Source organism: Microchirus variegatus (genome assembly GCF_963457635.1).
Source record: "Microchirus variegatus genome assembly, chromosome: 9".
NCBI classification, from domain to species: Eukaryota; Metazoa; Chordata; class Actinopteri; order Pleuronectiformes; family Soleidae; genus Microchirus; species Microchirus variegatus.
The window spans coordinates 14,445,109-14,467,705 of NC_139810.1; the positions used below are offsets into that span (position 1 = coordinate 14,445,109).

Sequence of the window (22,597 nt, forward strand, 5' to 3'; positions counted from 1 at the left end):
CAGAAAACGGAGACGACCCTGGAGCAACAGTAATGCCAAACTCCATTCAAAAAAATCCACCATTTCGAATCAGTTTATATCTGAACGGTTGCTAATGTGGAGGATATTGACAGATTCTGTGTTAATGCAGAATTTTTCCAAACATACACTTTAGTGTATGTAGAAAGACTTTCATTGGGCTCAGCGTTCAGAAATGTAAACTGTGGAGGCCCAAAATGTTCAGTAACTAAATTACATCATCGTAATTATGGTACATAATGGTATTATTTGTGTTATTATTAGCATTTTAAATACCAACCTGTTTTTTTAACCAAACTGAGTTAGTTAACTGGTTAATATTTGTAAAACTTAATATACCACAATAAAAATTAAATTAAACTGTTACAACAGTAATGATTAAAATCCTAGTGATTTCACTAAACGTTTTCATAATTTTCCTTTTTCAAGACAGATTTATTTCTGCTAAAGTAACAACATAAAAAGCAGTAATTTACCATAATATTCAACGGTCTTATTTGAATACATGATGGATAATGATTGGGCTTTTTTTCTGTTTTCAACCGGTTTTTTTTAAATCAAGTTTGGTGAGCCTTTCAATACAATGAAAAACAAAACGGCACAGAGCGTGGTCAAGTTAAAACCGAGACTATGGAGTCACCAAGTGCGAGGAAAAGACCTCGGAGGACGCGGAACGCGCCTCAGTACTCCTCGTCCTCTGAGCTGAGGTAGTTCTGCTTTTTCCTCACGTTCCAGTGCAAACACTGGGCCAGGCTCTCGAACCAGTCGTTGACCGGGTCCCGAAAACAGATAGAAGGAACGGGGAAGCAGGAAGTGGTGATGGTAATGCTGTGAAAGGGATGAGAAGGAGACAAAAAAAAGGGTTTCATAATTCAGAGACAAAAGCCTGAGTGAGGAAAGAAAAGGGCCAGGTGTTTGTAATCACAGAGGACAAGAGAGGAGGTGATGACATAAGATGTTGTAACAGAACTTCCCCCTGAGACAACACTGGGTGTTTGTTGAGAACGACTTCAATAACTCGAACTGACAGGTCGTCTTATTTCAGGAACGAGGAAGGGGATTATCTTTGGGCGAGTTACATAAAGGAAGAAGCACAATCTGGCACAAAGGACACTTGGATTCAAGCCATTTAAGCAGGTTGATAAGGTTACATAACAAAGGTGCTGAGCCACCTCTACTTATTACCCACGATTCACTTTGCTTTCTTTGTTGTTACGTGTTGTTGTTGGTGTACGTGGACAAACCTGTCACCGTGGCAGATCTCTTGTCTCTTTCTTCCATCGAACGACACCCACGCCGTGTTTCTGGCGTCACACGACAGCTTAATCTAACAACAACAACAACATAAAGACAAGAAAATTAGATATTTCGACATTTTTGTGCCCTCACAACTTGACTAATCGTAATGAAGCGTTTGCAAAGTGGCTTGTGAAAGAAGACGACGTGTCAAGAGTCATTGACGTCTGAACAGACCACGTCGCTGACGCGTCACGCTGTAAATACCTTCAGCTCCACACCAGCCGGCACCACGATGGGTCTGAAGGAGAGCGAGTGAGGGCAGATGGGGGTGATCATGATGGCGGGGACGTTGGGATGAATCATGGAAGCTCCAGCTGCCACAGCGTACGCTGTACTTCCTGTAGGTGTAGACACTATCACACCTGAGGACACACACACACACACACACAGAGACGTCACTTTAAACTCAGAAACAAAAAAAAAAATACAGTTAAACAATTAATATATCGATTTTTTTGTGACAACTTCATTGTCTTGTTAGATTAAGTTCAATTTGGTTTGATTCACTCACTTTTAACATAGGTTATCATTTTTAAAATACAAATCAGTGTGCTTATTATCAGACACAGACAGAGAAAGAGTAGATAAAGAAACATATTTGACGTTGGAAATATAAAGAGAAGTCTCTCCGGCAGACTCTGGTGCCTTACTTTGGCGGGTTACAGAAATATGAAAAAACAGAGAGAAGCTTTAGCTCTTCATTGCAATGTACAAAAAACTAAATGAAGGTAAAAAATTTAACACACAGCAGGAATAAGAGCAAACTGAGAAAAATGGAATATATTCTGAGTGAAGGTTCTCAGTGCTCCAGGTCACTGTATCTTCAGTAGTTAGCTGTAGGTAACGAGACTTGCTTTAGTTAAGGCTTTCACCTCTCGTCCAGGAGGTTTGGTCGTTTACTCTCTGATCCAGTTTCAGGTTTATTACTTTCACTCGAGTCGAGGTGTGAATGAGGATCGTCAAGAGTCTCCTGTGAGACCCAGTCTGTTCCGCCCGTAACGACGACAGACACGAGAAACCGCCGACTGTGCACAATTAGTACGAGCAGAGAAAAAGTAAAGGACTGATGCGTAATGTTCTGAAATAAATGCCCCGAGTGAGTTTGTCATGTGGGTATTACTCAAACACACTGTGCTCTCCTGACCACAGTCACTGAGCTAAAACAAGAAAGCTTAACCTCTGTGGTCATGGCTGTCAAGAAAGGAACAGCACAGCAGCTTCATCAGACTCATTAAAAGACGGACATTGATCATCTCATTTATAGCAATAGCAAAGTACAAATAGACAGATGTATATGTATGTATGTTGTATGTCTGCTCCTGGTCTCTTTCTTCTGTCTCTACCTCTCCCCCCTTTCTGTCCCCCATCTTCCCCATCCGGTCGACGCAGACACTGCACATCTTTGAGTCTGGTTCTGTCAGAGATTTCTTCTTCTGTTAAAAGGGAGTTTTTTCTCTCCACTGATGCCTAGTGTTTGCTTATTGTGTGAATTGTTGAGTTTCTCTGCTCTGTATGATGTTGTCTGTGTACAGTGCCTTGAGATAATGTATGTTATGATTTGGCACTATATGAATTGAATTGAATATGTATGTTTTTCTTGTTTCTTTTATTACATCCAAATATTAACACAGAGAAAGAGACGGAAAGAGTGAGACGAGATGCTGACTTCGGATGATGTTATTGCTATGCTACTTTGGTCAATGATCTGTTGTATATCTGTCTGAAATAGCATTATTTGTCCGGGCTGCATCAAAGGAACTTCTTGTTTCTTCAACTGAGTGTTGAAGCATCTCTGTTGGCTGAGCATGCATTTTCAATATCGGGCAATCACATTCACGAGAAGCCACAAATCACCATGCGATAAAAGCCCTACCTAACACCCAGGCTTATATTTAGCAGTAGAATCCACAACTGAAACCTGCTGAAAAATGCACTGTGGGAATGATGTCACCCCAGACACGAAAATAAAACAACTGCTAATACTGAGAAACACACAGAGAGTTGTGTGGGGCTGATAGGCTTAATCAGCAGTGTGTGAACAGACATTTATTGATATAAAAAGATATGCACTGCACCTTTAACTCTAACAGTCTAAATACTGATTAACCACATCTGACATGGAGGTGTCACGCGTCCTCTAATACCACTCGCATGTTTGACATTCTTAAAAACAAACAGCACATTTTTCCTCATCTCTGAACTGAACTCACCATCTCCCTGTACTGTGGTTATGAGGTGTCCGTCCAGGAAGAGGTCAACATTGGAGAGATAAGACGAGGGTCCTCTGTCCACCACCACCTCATTTAGTACCTGAAACACACAGAGAAAACAGGTTTCAATAACAGAACATGTCATAAACCACAAACCATGTTTCCACACAAACATGTTTTAAAACATTCCTGCCACTCACTAGCAACTTTTTCTTTTTAAAGGATCAACCTGTTTTACCTACTCGCTAATGCAAAACATCATGCAAGCCAAACACATGGCAGCAACTCAAGCTAGTCACGTAGACGCATGAGTTCAAACATCAGTATCAGCGTAAAGAACAAGGTTGATTTAAGTGACTTTGAATGTGGTGTGTGTTGTCCCATTGTGAGTATTTCAGAAACTGTTCACCTGCAGGGATTTTCACACACAACCATCTCCAGCGTTTATAGAGAATGGTCAAAAAAGAAAAACTATCCAGTGAGCTTCAGTCCTTCAATAAGTGTCATCAGTACCTAATAAAATTCTGGTGAGTGTGTTTAACAATGCACACTGTAATTATACACAAAGATGTACAGTACTGTGCAGAAGTCTTAGGCCACCATTAGAGGTGTTGTTTTAGCAATGCTATAACAACAATAGAGGATAATTATTTCTATTTCACTTTACTGGAACACATCCAGAAAATAGCATCCTCTACATGAGTCTACAGTATTTAGCATGATCTACCCTTACACTTGAACAATAAAACATCTCTGTTAATACTGGAGTGGAACCTTAATTCATGTTACTGGTAAATCCTGTGTTTGTCCTACTATTTCATTTAAGGAAATATCTGCTGTAAAAAACGTCTATTTTACCAGGTTTAATCAAGACATGCTTGAGCATCACATACCCATGTTGCATGAGTTAAACTCATTGACAGCTCACTAATATATAAGACCAGCACATCACTTCATTCCAAATTCCAATGATCACAGAATTTGACAGACAGAAAAAACAACAGAGCTGGTGGTACCTTTGCACAGTACTGTATGTTGACAGAAAAAAAGAGACTCGTAAAGCTCTAGTCTAACCTACATACCAGGTGACACCGCCGTTGATTTATGTTTACAGTTGTGTGCACCTTGAACAGACATCTGTGTAAAAAGTCATTATTATTATTATTTTTATTATGACCTCTGCCCAGGGGACGTTATGTTTTATGTTTCAACTCCAGGGTTGGTTAGCATCCAACAAGATGAAAGAAAACATAGCAATCTTTCCGAGCGTGAAAGAATAATTTGGGTAACATGAGACTGGTAGGTGTCTAAGAGACATTAAATGTGCTCGCATGCAAGGTAATCAGTCACGTCATTAAAACAGGTTTGTAGAAGCCAAGAAGACATAAAGGTAAAGAACAAGTGAAAGCTGCACTCACTGTGCTCTGTCACAACATGAGAAACCTGTTTGCTGTCGTGATTGATCAATTCATGTCTCAGTATTGGTTTAAGACACTACCTGATACTGCATGGCCTTTTGGTTGCTTTCATTGTCCCCATTGGTCAGGATGATACCCTCTTCATCCACTAGTCTGGCTTTCTTCTCCCTGTTCTCTTTAAGCACTCGGACTTTCAAGCGACTTCGCAGCACAATGGCAGCATTTCCTAGTGACAACACATATGTAAAATATGTAAATTATAATAATAAGACAAAACAGGAGCACAGCAATACAGACACACATGGGAAACAGGTTAGAGAATGTTCACTGTTCACCATACCTTCAATAATTTGAGTAACCTGAGACTGGTAGGTGTCAAATTTAAAAGGAGTCAAGAAGCCCAGGGAGCCCAGGTGGAAGGCCATAACTGGTGGAACGCTCTCCTTAAAATATGAAATGAGAGAAAGATTTGTTGCTGTATACTGTTCAATCTTAAACAACAAAAAAACATGGGATATTTACAAAGTGACAACAGCTGAATACCTGGAAGAGCGAAGATGCATACAGCAATGTTCCATCTCCACCAAGACAGATGATGAAGTCGACACGATTTGAGATGTCATCAAGATCTAAAAGAGAACAAAAAACATGATATTGTATAAAAATGTTTTTAATGTATATATATATATATGTGTGTGTGTGTGTGTGTGTGTGTGTGTACACTAATGAGTCACTATAAACATAAGTGACTGATTTACCTTCTCTGAAAGTGCAGAATTTCTTGGTAATGGCCCCAAAGTTTTCATCTGCTGATATGGCTGGGTCATCCAGAACTTTCTTTTCTACATAAACAATCATGTCTTTCACCTTTCAATACAAAATGATACAAGGTTAGAAATTGCAAATATATATTTTTAAATATAAATACATTCAAAAAATATGAGCAGAATCAAGTCTTAGTTACACAAATGGGAAAAGAGATTATTGGTTCGAGGTACACTGGTTTGAAGGTGTACCTAATAAAATCAGGTTATCAAAAGCACTCAAATGTTGTCATAAACTCCAAACAACCCCTCCCCCTCTGGAATGGTGTGAACAGTCAATCAGCTGTGTGACAATAGTAGGACAGCTGAAGGAGTATCTCATATCCTCCCATGTATAGTTTCAGCATGAGTGTGTAAAGGAGTTTGACCTGATTGCAACAAGGAGGTCATTAGCTTGATCCCTCATCAGCTTCCCACCCACAACCACAACCGCTTAAGTCCACTCTTGGTCGTACCTCTGAGAGAAACATGCAGAGCTCTTTGAAAGGCTGAAACAGGCTGGCATCTCGGATCTTCTTGATGACAAGGACACTTTTTGGTGGCTTGTTCCATGTCAGTCGCTGACTGGCGGGGTCCTGAAAGTGCCTGGATACACAAAAACACAACTTTCATGTTTTTGAGGGCAAAACAAACTCAACAGTCCCCAGTCAAGGATTCCAAAACAAAACAAAAAATGCTAAATTACAGTTAGATAGGGTAGATCCCACTGAAACGAGGACCTAAGCATGAAGCCTCAGAACTCTGGTGATGTAAGGTCTGTAAACGAACGGTTTATCATAACCACAACTGCTAAGTACATATCCAATTAGAGACACCAGCTTAAAGTCCAGCTCTGTTGTCACATAGTGTACTGAACTGCCGACCCCCGCGAGTCGTCTGCAGGGCTTTCACCTTAACTCATGTCACAGACAGTTTAATATCAATAGCACTAGTAAAACAAAGACATACATCAAGATAAAAATGTGAGCAAGAGCAAAACGCAAAAGTCAGCTCTTAAAGCCCATGGGCATCCTGTGGCAGCAAACAAGGAGCCACGAGTTGTGACAGCAAATGTTCTCAGAGTAAAAATGCCACAAAACCACTCTCTCTTGACTTGTGTTAGTTTCAGCTCAGTCTTACAATCGGCATTAAGAAGTGGATGATTGTACTACAGACGGAGTCTGCTTCTCGTACAAGGCTTTGTTTGTGTGATATAATTAAGGCTTGAAAGCAGCCATTTTCGAAACACTTCATTCAAACATTTTAGCATTAGCTCAGTGTCAGTATTAGTGGGTGTCATGATAATAGAATCTGTATTTGAACTACGTTCAACTACCTACTAAAAGGTACAATTTGGTCAGTAAATCAAAAATGAAAGACTATTTGTAAATGTTTTAGATTTTTTCATCCTTACTATAAGCATATATATTTGTAAATACATTTTCATGACATGACATGAATCAGACAGATACATATATATATACGTATATATATATATATATATATATATACATATATGTGTATATATATATATATACGTATATGTATGTGTATATATATATATACACATATATATATACACACATACATATATATATATATACATATATACATATTTATATGTATACATATACAAACAAAAGAGGAAAAAGTGCTCTTATTGCAAAAAAAATAAAAATAAATCCACGACAGACTGACTGACTTGCATCAAAATCCTGGTATCTGCCCCAAAAGAAAAATTCAGTATTGGTCAGGATCTAAATGTCAGGACGTATCCCTCAGAGCTGAAAGTGAAGGTTCCAATCGGCATTCAGCAATTCTCTAATTTTAAATGTGACATCATATAAAGTGAAATTAAAGCTCCACACTCCACACAAAACACTCCTGCTATGACTTTGCAATAATCTATAATGGGTCTCAAATTATGTTTACACTCTCACACACTCAAAGCCAGTTCAACTCGATGGCCGTAATGACAGTTTCAAGTGTAAAAGCAGCAGAGTCAGTTTCATTGAGATTGAATGCAACAAGTCATTTGACTCAAATGACTGACATCAGAAAACAAGTGAATGGGTTAGAATCGCTGTTCTGTTTTGTTTTCTCAACAAATAGCCTGAATCTGTGCCATATACAGTATATTGCAGTAATGGCAGTCACCACCTGTCATCCATGTATGAACCAATCTGCTGCTGTTGCTGTGGTTGTTGGTGGAATATAAATATTAAAATTATCAGACAAACCTCATGGCAATTACTTGTCAGCACCAGAAATTAATCCTTCTCTTTCAATCCTAACATGACCTACATAGTATAATAACGAGACTGTGCGGGTTTACACTCCACCTGAGGACCTGAATGTATCTCGCCTAACAGGTTAACAGAAAAAACCTACAGTCCAGAAAGATCATGACTCAGATAAACATCATACGTGGACATAAAACTCCAAGCAAACAAATAACACAAGAAAGAAGAACAATCAGAACATCTCCTGTTCCTCTTTTTGTTCACTCTCCAAGTATCAACTCACCAAAACTCTATATATATACTGTACATGAGAACCAAAACACATCACTGCCATCGCAAAATGAAGTGGGAATATTGCCACAGATGATTCACAATAGCAATATTTTTTGGTATCAGGTTGCATTTATGTTCATCCCTGTGGCAGGGGATGAACTTTTTTTTTTTTTTTAAGTTGCCAAACAAAACATATCCGACATTAAGTGAAACAGAATGACCCAAAGACAGACAAATACTAGGAGAAAACGAAACTGTGTGAGGCCGGGGACACAAATACAGGAGACAAAGCAGAATGTCATTAGCTTGTGAAACAGCAACGAGCTGTGATCTATTCAGGAACATTTTATACTCAGAGCATATATATATAAGTTAGGTCACCATTAGGATTTGTTGATTCAGCAATGCTGTACTGCCCACACAGTATAATTAAGTGTCAATCGCTTTGTTGGAACAAATCCAGAAAATATGAAACTCATTGACTAACATATAAGACCAACTTTCAGTCACATCATTCCAAATGGCAATGATCACAGAATCTAACAGACATAGAAACAACAAAGCTAAGCCTTTTTCACAGTATTGTACATTTTCTATATAGTATCTTAATTTAAAATGAAAAGACAAGGAAAAAAACTTGTTGGCAGTGATCCATGCACTGCCTGCAAACCGGCAGTTAATATTTTACCCATTAAACACTTCCTGTGCTGGCAAAGACTCAAGGAAGATGATAGACAATTTTTCTCACCATTTCCACACTTTGTTGTCGTCCTGCAATTGGCACTGGTTGAACTTCATGACTGTGTACATGTACAAAGAATGCCGGCTCAGGTCAAATCAGCTGGAGAACGACACTCTGTTCATTCTACCTCTAACAAATTTCTCAAACACAGCTCATTGTAGAGCAGCTGCAGCAACAGAGAACGATGGCTTCTTGCATTCAAGTGGAGAGTGAGCAGGCAGCTGTGTGACAGGCAGACAGAGGCAGAAGCAGAGGCAGAGGCAGAAGCAGAAGCCGAGGCAGAGGCAGAGGCAGAGGCAGAGGCAGAGGCAGAGGCAGAGGCAGAGGCAGAGGCAGAGGCAGAGCAGAGTGTGTGACGCCGTCAGCCTCCAGTGTCAGCTACAGTAACATCCCCTCCAGCTGGAGTCACTGTTCTAGTCAAGACTAAACCTTCCTGGTGAAGACCGCTGCTGAATAAAAGCTCTCACTCGACTTAAGGTGACTTCATCTCAGCCCCCGCCCACTCCACTGAGCTGACCACGCCCAGTCCACAAAACAACTTTCCTCATTGGACAGGACAAGTGTGACTTCTCAGAACAACAACAGTGACACACCTGTTTCTAAAACTGGCATATCCATTGTAATGACAGGTATTGTCGCGAGTTAAGTTTTGTTCCAAAATATAGAGGAAAATATATCTTCTGACTTTGCCACCTCACAGGGAAATGTGATACTAATCACCATGTCAACTTTGAATGATTAAAAATATCACAAAGTGTTTAAAAATGAGGTTTCATATGGGGCTCATCTCATGGAGCTCTCAAGCCCAATTCAAAAGTGTTGGAGCAGATGCAGTTACTCATGAGTGAACAGTAAACTGCTGATGTAGTACATTAATGTTATTTTGATCATGCTTAACATTTCCAGTTTTTTATCTTTACCTCATACTGTAATTATTTACTCTTAATGTGTAAAAAGGAGAGACTCGTCGTTTGCTTTAAATGTACTTAAGGTTTGGTATCTCTCCTTTACACTCTAATAAATGAATAATCTGAATGTCTGAATGTGAAACCATAAAAGGAGTAACCCTTCATGTCATTTTGTGAACAATATTATCAAGGATGGGAAAATGCAGGAGGAGGAAGTAAAATTACGTCATGAATTACGGGACTACAACATGATCTGATTGACTTTCTTAATGTTGCATCACAGTCACCATAAGGAAATAAACATACCTGCTTTTTTTAAATGCAGATTAGTTTTGAGAAGAAACTCTAAATTGTTTTGAAGTATTCCTCTTTATCGAGAAGCTGTAGAAGATTCTCCTGTGTGTATATGGAATGGTGTAACATTGAAATACTTTTGTCTTGCAAGAGGAAAAGTGTGCCATAAAGCAGTGGTTCCCAAACTCTTTATATGGGGCTCCAGTAGCTGATGTCATGCAATCTCATCTTTGAACCAAAACACCACCATTTTGGCAGGAAGTGCTGGGTTTATGTCAGGCAACTCGACTCTTCACAGGATGTTTTCATTAAAAAAAATTACGATGGTGGACAGCTGTCATATGCCAGGAAGTAAAGACAGTCGTGGACAGGCTAACGGAAGAACATTTTACCGATTCACCAAAGGATCGATTGCGAGGATCTGATATATTAAATCTGTCAGGTTAGAATAGGATAGATAAAATAGAGGCAATAGGCCTGCAATCCAACAACACAAGTATATTTGCACCTTCCATAGAGCTCTTCCTCGTACCCTTTATGAAGACAGCCTGGTTTAACTACTTTAAAACCTGTTTAGCAGCTTTACGGGACTATAGGAGTAAAAAGGTCTGTGATCTGACAAAGTTTTAACAAGATGTAGATATAGATGTAGACGTGTTTGAGCAGGTGGAGACATAACAGCAACATGAACTCCGTCTGTCTATGACCTAATCCAATCCAGCATATTTACAACTGTTTATCAAGCAACAATTGATCAATTATTAACCATGAGTAAATTAATCAACAACTATTTTGATCGTCAATAAATCTATTTGTTTTTATTATTTAGTTGGCAATCCATGGACAAAACAAACAATGGATTCATTGAAAAATAATCTACATATTAGTTGATAGTGGAAAAAATAAATAAAGCTATGGCCATAAAGTTATGGCCATAGCTGCAACAATTTAATCCCCATGTACCTAAGGGATGGATTATGTTGCCAAGTAATTTCATGAAAAACAATTATTTATTTGAAGTTATTAAATGTATTAATCAAACAAAATGATTAAGAAAATAGTCATCAGATTATTTATGATGACAAAATGTGTTGATTCATGGAATAACGCTCTAATTGCAGTACGAGTCAATTGTGTATGGTGGTTTATTAAAAACATAGCTACAAAAAGTGTAAATACATGTTGTTTGTACATAAGATCTCTTAAGTCACTGTCTGTAATCACCCTCCAAATAAACCCATTGGTGAAAATTCTTCTTGTGATCAAGAAATTCTGAACTTTGTCCAACTTACATTACAGTGTTTGGATTCTGGAGCATGCATGCCTTTGGGCCAAATGTGGTCACAGGGGTTGGTCCATGAAGTGACTGAGTCATCCTGAAACAATCCACAAAATGACAAACATTCAGGTTTAACATACAGAAAATGCTTTAAGTATTCAATTTACAGCTGTTTCCTAAATGAAAAAAAAAACACATTTTGAGTCAAGTTTCTGGTCAAATAATTTCACATTCATTCATCATGTTCTTGTTTATGAAAAGGTGAAAAGTGATTGACAAATTTGTAAACACGTCACAGCTGGTACATGATGTGTTCACATTCTAGGAGATTCTGAAGTGTTTCCACCAGTCAAACCAGCCTGGGGCCAAATTCTGGAGGAGAATACATTTCAAAATTGTTGTTAAGTAACACCAAAGCATTGTAAAACCAGGACAAACCCAGTGTCAGTAAAATACTGACACAAAACATTTACCATTTAATAACCATTAGCATGAACACATCAGGTGTCTAGAGTTGATGTCAGGCTGCTCTCTGCTCTCTGCTCAGTGACACTGAACTGTCGAAGAAACCAAAATGGTTGCCTCTCACTACAGAGGCTTCTGCAGTGCATCACATCACTAGGCCGACAAATCCTCTTACATGTCTGATTCTGCAAATTCACCATCTGCTGTTACCTGGTGCTTAAATCTGCATTAGTCAACATTTTCATATCAATGTGACAGGGGTTGCTCATGGTAACAACAGGAAATTATCACAAACACTGACAATTGGTTTTCAACCTTTTTAAGCTGATTATCTTGGTATTAGTCACACAATCAGAGACAAAAATCCACAGTTCTGACAATGGCTGGAGGAAAATGCTGGCCAACACTTCAGTTATGACACAAATAGATGCATGTTGTGTGACAATGTCATCAGTAATTTTACCAATATCATTACTTTAAATTTAACATTATTGGTTACTGTTATCATGGATATCCAAATACGAGAACATACCCAGAGTAAATGTGACCTGGGAATTTTCATGACTAAATTATTTTTATTTAAGTTTAGTTTAATTTTTAATATTTCTTCTCTGAATCTCTGATTTAACTAAGCAAATGTACATTCATGTAAACTCCTAAGCACCTTTCAACCAAAAGAACCAACTTCCCTGTTGGAAAATACCTGTTTTTTTTTTTGTTTTTTTTAAGAAACTCTTCAGACCTCACCAGCTTCCTGTTCTGATTGATTGAAAAAGGAGAACTTTGGCAAATGTCCAAAAAGGAGAAGTTTCATTAACAAATGAGGGAAATCTACATTTTAAAAAGGTCTGTTTTTGGGCATGCATTTCATCATGTTCTACATATGCAACCTCTGATGCTTTATGGACACACTTAAGACAGACCACTCTCGTTTCACTTCTATATGAAAGAAACCTCACCACTGTTGCCTAAACACACAAACTCAGCCCTTGTAACACAAAAAGTGAACAAACACTTCAGGCCATTTCAGCTTCTACTTCCTTGAAGTAACTGCTGTGGGTATTGTGTGCCATTGTTGACACATTTTTAGAAATGACTGGAGTGGTGCAACGCTTATGTAACAATGCTGATTCAAGCATTTCTCAAGCAGCAGGTGTTCTCAAAAACCAAAGAGGGGGTTATTATGCAGTGGCTATTAACACGGTTACCCTTTGATACCAGGCCGTGGTTGAATTCTTCTGAATTCCTTCTTCCATCTCTTATTTTGTCAAGTGAGTGGTGGTGAAGTGTTACTTAAATTATTCAGTCACAAATAATGTAAAACTGGACTGTACCCTAAACAGTAACTCTGAAATATGTACACAGACATCCATATTTTACACAGGGGGGAGAAATTCGGTCAATATCAACAAGGATTTGGCTGAAGGCTGATTCTAAATGCGCCAGTGAGGCCACCAATCATCTGCAAATACCTACATTTTTAGGAATATAAAGAATATAAAGTGATTCAAACAGCATTTCATAAAGGAGTGACATACTAACTTAAAGTTATCTGGTTAATATTGTCTTTTGACTCCAAATAAAGGAAGTGAACAGGTCACCAGGTGCAGGCCTGGATGTTGTGCACCCACCTGTACTCAGAGGAGCTGCTGACAGAGGAGGTACTCAAGCTGCGGGTCTTCCTGCGTCGAGCCAGGCTGCGGCGGGCGACCTCTCCTCTGTCATAGGTGGTGCAGCGGTATGGGGTTTTTTCCACACGCCCCTCCTCTCCACCCTCCATCTCAGACAGCCAGGCTGCACATAGAAAGATAGTGCACATCAATCATTCATGAAGCTGAAATTAAATAATAGGAGCCCAGTAATCGTCAACAGTCCTTTTACATAAATGACATCTATTATTAAACAGACTCACATAAAGCAACACACTGACAGCTCTGATACAATCACTTCGACTTTGTGGAAATTAAGCACGCCCCCCCCCCCCCCCCTCCGACTGCAAAAGTCAGTCGATAATTCGGCACTTGTTTGATCAACCATTTCACACATATTATGCTCATTTGTAACTGAAACACCCGTGTAATAGCTGTGACATACCACATAAACACAACAGTGTGGGTGTAAATATTCAACAAGTATCAGTATTTCTGCAAAGTTATGACAAAAATATTTTGTTATGTGCGAAACAATAAATTGCTGGAGTTGTAATATTTTTTTTTTTTTTTTGCTTCAAGTAAAGTGTAATAAGTCTCCCATATCACGTGAGGTTAGTTAAGGTGACTAGCTGAATTAATTACCTATAATGTATGTATGTAACTATATGCTAGCTACGTGTACAACTAACGTTACCACAGAGGCTAAAAGTCGTAAAACAAGAAGCTTTGGGTTTTTTTTTTTAAAGAAAAATAAGCAATTCTCGAAAGTCAAATGACACGGTATAACACGGTAGTTACAATTCGACCTGGTTCGTCTGCGGCGCCGGGAATCCACAAAATCAACTGTGAGCTAAGAGTTAGCAAGCTAAGCCACTAGTTTGTCGTAGTTATGACAAAGCGTTAATCTCATCCACTTGGCACAAAGTGTGAGTTACCCACGGTTTTACACGAGATGACACGAATGTGCTGCAGTCAGACCGCCGCGGCCGTAGGTGGGTCAGTGTGACGCCGTCCATTCACCGCAACAACAGCAGCTACAGCTTCGACTTTAGCACCGCCACCGAGAGCTGTCAACACTTCCTGACTGGCACTCAGCGACCAATCAAAGACTCGCTCCTCTCTGACGTCATGTTGGACGACCTCACCAGACTGATCAGAACAAAGAAAAACAAACGTGAATTATTAGCAGTTTTAAAGCTCACTATCAGACATTCTAAAAGATACAGTGACATACTTATTAATGAAGACTAGGTCATGTAAACATCTTCACCAATTAGATACATACAAGATAGTGTGTGTGTGTGTGTGTAATACAGTATATCTGAGACAGATACATAACTGTAATCACATGTATTTAATAAGAGTAAAAAAGTAAAAGTCATAAATGAACAGCTGCCACATGTGATTCTATCTCATGTTCACAGCTGTTTCTCATATGTAATTATTGGGTGGATTAATTCAAGTGTTGTGATTGGTTGGAATGACGAGTCACCATTAATTTGTCCCTGTCCCTCATTCTTTAGTAACATTATTTACTTTGTGACATAATAGGTGATAACTATGACTTTCTCCCTCTTTAATCAAAGGCCAACAATCTGATCAGCGGTTTATGTTTATACCATGCACATGTTGCATATTTTTCTGTGATCTTGAAAAAGCGAGCTCCATGAGCCGAGGCAATTTAATCATTTTCCATTTTGTTGGAACGACAGTGACGTAAGTGCTTTCGGCTGATTGACTGCAGTGGAACTGGTTTTGCTCAAAGTTCTCTCCTTAAGTTGCAGTGGTGCATAATAATGATGTCTCACCGGAGGCAGAAGTCAATCATAATCTCAGATCTCACACTCCACTTCAGATTCAAGTGGCCTCTGTTAGAACAGTGCAGTAAAACCTGCCTTTCCTGCTCTGACCCTTAGACCGAGAACGACCTTTGGTCCAAATTCAAACTCCAACTTCAATGCTCCCTGTGATTTTAAATGTAGAATAAAGGACATGTGTGAGTGTGAGAGTGAACGGTTGTTTGTCTCTATGTATCGCTCTGATGGACTGGTGACCTGTCCAGGGTGTGACCTCACCCATCGCCCTGTGTCAACTGGAATTGGCACCCGCGCCTGAGTGTCCAATTTACCCATTCCCCTAATCTGCATGTTTTAGGGCTGTGGGACTAAACCTGAGAACCTGGAGAAAAGGAGAAAACTAATTAACTTATAAAATAATGTCCCATTATTGCTGTCTTGTTCTTCTTCTGGTGTTATTTGTTGGTGTTAACATGGTTGTTTGATGCCACTCACTCACACACACACACCATCCTGACTAGTTTTCACATGTAAAGAAGATTTTAACCCCATTGTGACTTCATGGTAAAATTAAGGTTAAAATGTGTCCACTAGGGGGCAATATAGACGGTGAAACGTTAGCAAACAAATGCATTGAACTGATATACACTAACACTAATGCTCCATATCTGCTGTAAACATGTCCACCATTTAAGAAGTAGATACATCCTCACAATATCTGCTCTTAAAAGAACACTCTACTGTGTTTATTTACACCCAGTGTAAACATGGATGGATATTCAACATGGCTGTCTTCAAACACACACACGCACGTGCACGCAGAAACACACAGTAAATTAATGCACAGAGGAGTCAGGCTGATTCAACAGTGGATAAGAAATTGTTTATTTGACTTAAACATAATTACAAGGAAACCAAAACAGTCTGCAACATTCTAGCTTCAGTGGGAACCGCTATAAGTGAATCACACTCAACACAGTAGGTCATCTCAAACTGCTTTTTATTACATCTTAAATAACAGTACATTTTAATATAGTTTCTATCTTGCATCCAGCTTTCGGTTGTACACTGACTGACATTAAAATTAAATACAAAAGGTGAAAAGGGAACAGTGGGGGTGCAGAGCTCTACAGTTATTTGATGGAGAAAGAGAAAAGGAAAGGGAATTTAATAAATTTTTAATATTTTTTATTTCATTTTATTTTTTGCCAACTCCAGGCCTAACGCACAATTACAGCACATTTTTTGTACAGAATGTCGCAGAGAAAAAAAACAAGAATGGAAAAAATGTCACTACTGCTAAAGAAAGAGCGTCTCTGTTTACAAGAAGGGAACAACAGAAAATTCTGCCATTCAGATGCTGCATTTTTTTGTATTTTTTAATAAAGGACAGAAAAAAACCTGTTATAAAATGTTTTTCTTGTAAGTGGAATTTTGTTTGCTACAGTAGGAATGACAATTTATTTGTTCCATTGGAGATCGTGTGTATGTTTAGGTGAATGGATGTATGTATGTATGCATGTGTGTACAATTTTAAACATTTACGTTACTTCTTAATTAGTGGAATCCCTCCCAAGTATGGACCAAGTAACCATTAATGTTGCAGGGTTTGCTTCTCAAGTGCATAGCTTTGACATTGTAGTTGAATCATGTATGCACAGAGTAGCCAAAAAGAAAAAGAAAAAAGAAAGACAAAGAAAAATATAAATACCATTGTATTGATATATTCAACAGGTTATTTTCTTAAAGAAAAACATCAAAGGACTTAATTCCATATGCACCTTTTTAAGCAATTCTACAGCATGCGATTCTAAGAGATAACCCACCCATGGCAGACAACCAAAATCTTTTTTTTTCGTTTTTAACTTAAAAAGTTTCAATATCATTATTTTCAAACATTGATTTATACAACATGTCATTCACAGAGTAGTAACTGCATTTCCAAGCACGGAATGGGCACCTCTGTTATAAGAGAAACGTCCGGATCGCAAACCGGGACGAAAGTGGAGGTAACTCCCTACCCGACCAAAATCACATCACCGGTCCCAACCACGGGCAACAGAAAACCAGGGAAAAGAAAAAGTAAATTAAAAGGAGAAAAAAAAAACTAGTAAAAAGAGGGCAGGGTGGATTATGATCCGCTGGGTTAATCTTCATTTAATTATTCTACACTGTCGCCAGACAAAAAGGTGTAAGAATGGTTAAAATGATTTGGTATTTTTTTGTTTTTGTTTGTTTTTTTTCGTTTTAAAAACGAGCATTCATTATCATAAACAGCATGTGCTTGGTTAGTTAACTTTTTTTTCTTTAGACATTATTCTATATATGCAAAGTTTAATTTTTGTGCAAACAAAGATTTGTGGACTACACTGGAGGAAAAAAAAGAAGAAAAACAGTAAAAGTATCATGGGACTAAATATACAGCAGGGCCAGAAGTGGCTTGAGGACTCCCTGTTGAAGCTCAACTCTCTCACTTTGTTCTCCAGTGGGATAAAGCTGGATTTAAAATGACATGATCTGGAGGTTCTTTTAGTTTTTCCACTTAAAAACATTCTCTAAAATGTGTAAAGACTAGGAAATAAAACAAAGCTTTGATCCTCATTTTAAACATTAAACTGACAAGTTTGCTGATCTAATTCTCTTTCACTAGAAAAAAAACCAAAATAAAAATAATGAAAACAACAGAAACAAAAATAGACATGGGCCAAAAAGTTAGATCACTGTCATGTTATAACCTTCACTCACACCTGTGATTCATGAGGATGTTTGCTTGGTGGTGGTGGTGGTGGCAGCGGTGTGTTTTTTTTCCCTCTCTTTTTCACTTACTACAATACCAGACCATGGTCATGGGAGGAACGCACAATTTTCCCCTCTGCTCTGTTTGGAAACCACCAATTCTTCCGAGCTTTTTTTGTTCCCCTCTCAAATGTTTTTGTAGCTGAATGAGTGACAGACAATTGTGCTCTTTTAAATGAGAGAGAGAGAGAGAGAGAGAGAGAAAGAGAGAGAAAGAGAGAGATAGAGAGAGAGATTTTTTTGCCCTTGATATTTCTTTAAGGGGGGTGGGGGTGGGTGGGGGGGGGTTTGGAGTCAGTATCATGGTGTTTTTTGAAAAGATTGGATATGCAATAAAATTTAACAATGTGATGTTGGAATGGTCTTCCACTCAATTTTGGAGTCCGGATGCCATCTGGAGGAAAAATAAAAGAACAAACAAACAAAAGACATTGTTACGGGTGCAAATATTCACATGTACTTATTTCTTAATGGTTAAGATAATAATAAAAAACATCATCACTCAAGTCTAGGATTTGACATGAAATTCATATGTCATATGTACATTCATCATTGACCCCCAGATGGCAGTAAATGCAAACTCTAGCCGAGGCTCCATGCTGGGATGAAAGTGGTGATGAGGTGGTCACTGGAAAACATTCCTCTCCGCTCATTTACCTTCAGACTCTAGTTCCAGATCTTGAGGAAGCTGTCCCAGGACCCTGTTGCCACTGCCATGCCGTCATCGGTCACACCCAAGCAGCTCACCCGGTTATCATGACCAGCCAGGACACCTGCACATCAGACAGCAGAGGCTCAGACACAGCAACCACCCTGCTGGCATGACCCATATCACATACTAGCTTATGTAATTAGCAATATCGACTGGTATTTTTGGCAATATCACCCAGCTGTAACTAGATATTAGGGAAAAAAAGATTACAATTCCAAATGGCTACACATTAGGGACATATCTATGGAAATCTGTGCTCACTCCTATCATGTGAAACATGTGGGAAAGGTTAAGTTTCAACATTTCAAATAACACCTGCAGAGTGTATGGACAATTATTGCACACTTGTATTGATGCTATGTGCTCATAATTAATATTACATGGAGCATTTGTGCTTAAGTGTGTGTGTGTGTGTGTGTGTCTGTGTTGTATTTCAAATGGCCTGCCTCAATTGTGGGCCGCCTCTGATCCCTATCCCACTATGTCAATATCTGTAAAGTATTCATGCCTCCACAGGGGCTCGTCACTGCAGGAGCAGGTGACGCTTGCTGCTCTCCCAGATGTACATGCCTTTTATACACAAGCTTATGCTCTTCTAGTGTCAGAGAGGACTAACTAACAATACTCGGATAAAAAACAAAACAAACAATTATCAATATCAAATCACTTGTGTCATAATGGAACTCTGGAGACGCCGTTTCCCTGAACAGGTGTTAATGATTTTGCAGCTTGTCAGGCAAACAAGATACCATCTATCAAAAATGTTTATACAACGCATCAAACACAAAATCATGTGAACATATGTGTATTCCACTGTTGGCCTTTAGTAAAGAGCAAGTGTATAGATTTGTGTGCGGCACAATAAGAGGCCTAATTATGCTGTAAGCTCAACTAAAGCTAGAACATGAAAATATTGCGGGACAGGCGACCACGATAGGAACTGAAAGGAAGATTATTGTCTTAATTTTGCCCATTTATGAACCAACAGGGGGGAAAGGGACATTTTTAATCCCATTCTACTTTGAAAAAACTGCTTTAACTGTAATTGTTTTCTGTGGGAGTAGTTTGAAAATGACCACCAGGTGATGCTGCAAACATCAGGACACCTCAGCATCACAGGACGTTTCATTGGGACTGTGAGTAAACGGGAACATTTAAATCCCAGCCACATGTTCTAGATTGAACTGGTCTAAACCCTGATGTTTCTCTTTGACCATCACAATCCTTACAGATACATTTTTTTTTTTAGCTCTAGACACACTGCGTTGAGACATGTGAAGCTTCCGCGCATAGTAGTTGTCCTATTCACGTCTACATCACACTCATGGAGTTTTGCAGCTCCGTCAGTGTTTAGCCTTCCAGCGGCTTATGTGTATTCTGTAGTATATACACAATCTTGAAAGACTTAACCATCTTTACCCAATTTGTGATAATCCGGTCACTTTTCACAACTTTGGAAATGTCTGGTTGCCTTAATTTAGTCTCTGCCAGGAAATTGATTAACCAATCATATAACCATCCAAATACAGATGTATGCAACAAAAATCTGTGGTTACTTCACACAGCAAGGAATACTTTCAAATACACTGGAAATGCACACACTGTATGAGCCTGTGTCTCACACCTGTTAGCGAAAAATGTGAAAAATCTATTTTTATTTTTTTTTACATCGTCCAAACAAATAAATCCTATGTAAAATGTATTAATCGCCCAGCCCTACTTCACTTCCATATTCACTGTGTTACTGTTTTAAAACAAGATGGGGAATTACAAAACAAACCCATTGAAATGTTAACTACTAAACTATAATGCAAGGATAAGAACTTAAAGATAGGATTTCTTTCCTTCAAACCGTCATTGCAATTTCCATCTAGCGTAAAACAATTAAATTGCAACATTTGTGATTAGCTAATTGCGTTGTTTCACAGACATTGAAACTAGACATGGGCAGATAACCGTTTATAAAACACCAAGGTATTAAAAAATAGTCAAACAGTTAGTTTGCATCATTGAGTAACAGAATCCCTCCCCTACAAGTTAGTCAGCTGTGTTTTCAGTGATATGATGGCTGAAGGCAGTGACAGGGCTTTTGGACTGTCACTGCCTGTCTTGACTTGTATATTGGTAGAATCTCAGACCATGCCTTGCTGAAACTCGGATGAAGGATCACTTTTGTTGACCATTTTGAAGCAAATAAGATGTTTTCAGGCCAGGTAATCAAAGAGCTAAAAGTATTACCACTGTCACTTTGCTAATGAACCCAAAACCTTTTCTTTTAATTGCACCCAGTCTCCACCGCATGTTTTTGATGCTTCTAGTGTGCATTAGGCACAATTACGCCCTCAAAAAAAGGAATCTTGAAATTGCCTGTATGAAGTAGCATGGATATATCAGCCAGGGTAGTGCGTTTCTTCAGCTGAGCTCTTCACACCTGCACAGTGCCTTACCTGCACGGTCAGCCTTCAAAGTGTCCCACACGTTGCAGTTGAAGTCGTCGTAGCCGGCCAGCAGTAGGCGGCCACTCTTGGAGAATGCCACAGAGGTGATTCCGCAGATGATGTTGTCATGTGAGTAAACCATGAGCTCTTGGTCAGCACGCAGGTCAAACAGCCGGCAGGTAGCGTCGTCTGAGCCCGTGGCAAAGGCATTGCCATTGGGGAAGAACTAAAATAAAAGGTCAAAAGAGTCTTTCAGTTGCCAATACACGCCTTTATATAGTAATAGTGATTGAAACTGTTTCTAGTATGAACATGTATTTATATATTAGCAGAAATGTATGATTTATGTTACTCTGAAATGGCTCATCTATGCAGGAAGCCGCTTTAACAGATAAACATTTTAATATATGTAACGATCACCAACACCAGACTTGTAGAAGCTGCCTCTTTATTTGCACTTAGCTTAAAAACTTGTGACTACACTTGATCTTGCCCTAAAGGACGCAGCTGCTCTGACACACTTGACTTAGATTAGATTAATGTCTAGCAACATGATACTAAGTATACAACATAAAAGGGAGTGAGTGTGTGTGTGTGTGTGTGTGTGTGTGTGTATGTGTGTGTGTATGTGTGTGTGTGTGTGTATGTGTGTGTATGTGTGTGTGTGTGTGTGTGTGTGTGTGGCCTTACGCAGATGGCGTTGATGTCTGACTCATGGCCAGTGAAGGTCTGTCGGCACATTCCTTCTCTGATGTCCCAGAGCTTGGCTGAGGCATCGCAAGCTCCAGACACAAACAGCCTGGTGTCAGGTGCCAGAGAGAGACTCATGACATCACCGGTGTGACCAGCAAATGTAGTTGTCTGCTGACCAGTCTCAATGTCCCACAGAGCACTGCAAGAAAACAGAACCATCATCATGCAGTTACAGCTGTTATAATACAAAAGACCTGAATCGTCGTCATCGAGGAAAGAGATACTGGTGGCTGAGTGAAGTGCACATAATACTAAAAGTTGATTCCACAAGTGTGATATAAGTTAGTCCAGAGTCACATATGTAATGTCAACCTTTTAATGCTATTTCAAAAGAGTAATTGTGTGGTCGTGTATCCAACTGAGCTAGGTGCAGTTTCATAACTCACCAGGTGGTGTCTCCAGAGCTGGTGACAATCTGGTTGTCATCCAGGAAGCGACAGCAAGACAGGTAACCTGTGAGGAATCAAACATATTGACTTAATAACTCATTCATTACCT

General features: G+C 39.0%; 2 protein-coding genes across 2 annotated transcripts in view; both read right to left on the reverse strand.

The window, feature by feature from the left end:
- Nucleotides 1–589: 589 nt before the first annotated feature.
- nadka (NAD kinase a) lies at nt 590–13,744 on the reverse strand. The gene is made up of 11 exons (XM_083895154.1): nt 13,584–13,744; nt 11,501–11,584; nt 6,225–6,354; nt 5,704–5,812; nt 5,489–5,574; nt 5,286–5,388; nt 5,026–5,171; nt 3,528–3,627; nt 1,522–1,679; nt 1,263–1,345; nt 590–846 (listed from the first exon to the last, which is right to left on the reverse strand). The coding sequence occupies exons 1-11, from the start codon at nt 13,730–13,732 to the stop codon at nt 699–701; spliced, it is 1,296 nt and encodes a 431-aa protein (XP_083751280.1). The 5' UTR covers nt 13,733–13,744; the 3' UTR covers nt 590–698.
- A 2,605-nt stretch (nt 13,745–16,349) lies between these two features.
- LOC310932041 (guanine nucleotide-binding protein G(I)/G(S)/G(T) subunit beta-1) overlaps nt 16,350–22,597 on the reverse strand; it is a 33,560-nt gene continuing 27,312 nt past the window's right edge. Inside the window, exons 7-11 of the mRNA XM_083895306.1 lie at nt 22,486–22,552; nt 22,037–22,238; nt 21,356–21,572; nt 18,854–18,969; nt 16,350–18,590 (exon numbers count right to left, since the gene is read on the reverse strand). Of these exons, the coding sequence (XP_083751432.1) occupies nt 18,863–18,969; nt 21,356–21,572; nt 22,037–22,238; nt 22,486–22,552 (593 nt within the window). The 3' untranslated portion in view covers nt 16,350–18,590; nt 18,854–18,862. The remainder of the gene's footprint in view (nt 18,591–18,853; nt 18,970–21,355; nt 21,573–22,036; nt 22,239–22,485; nt 22,553–22,597) is intronic.

Excerpts from the sequence above, each read along its gene's own strand:
- nadka (XM_083895154.1), bottom strand. The coding sequence starts at position 13,732 with ATGGAGGGTGGAGAGGAGGGGCGTGTGGAAAAAACCCCATACCGCTGC. Across the intron at positions 5,389-5,488 it reads ATGCATCTTCGCTCTTCCAG|GAGAGCGTTCCACCAGTTAT; the intron begins GTATTCAGCTGT and ends TCATATTTTAAG. Across the intron at positions 847-1,262 it reads GAGATCTGCCACGGTGACAG|CATTACCATCACCACTTCCT; the intron begins GTTTGTCCACGT and ends TCCCTTTCACAG.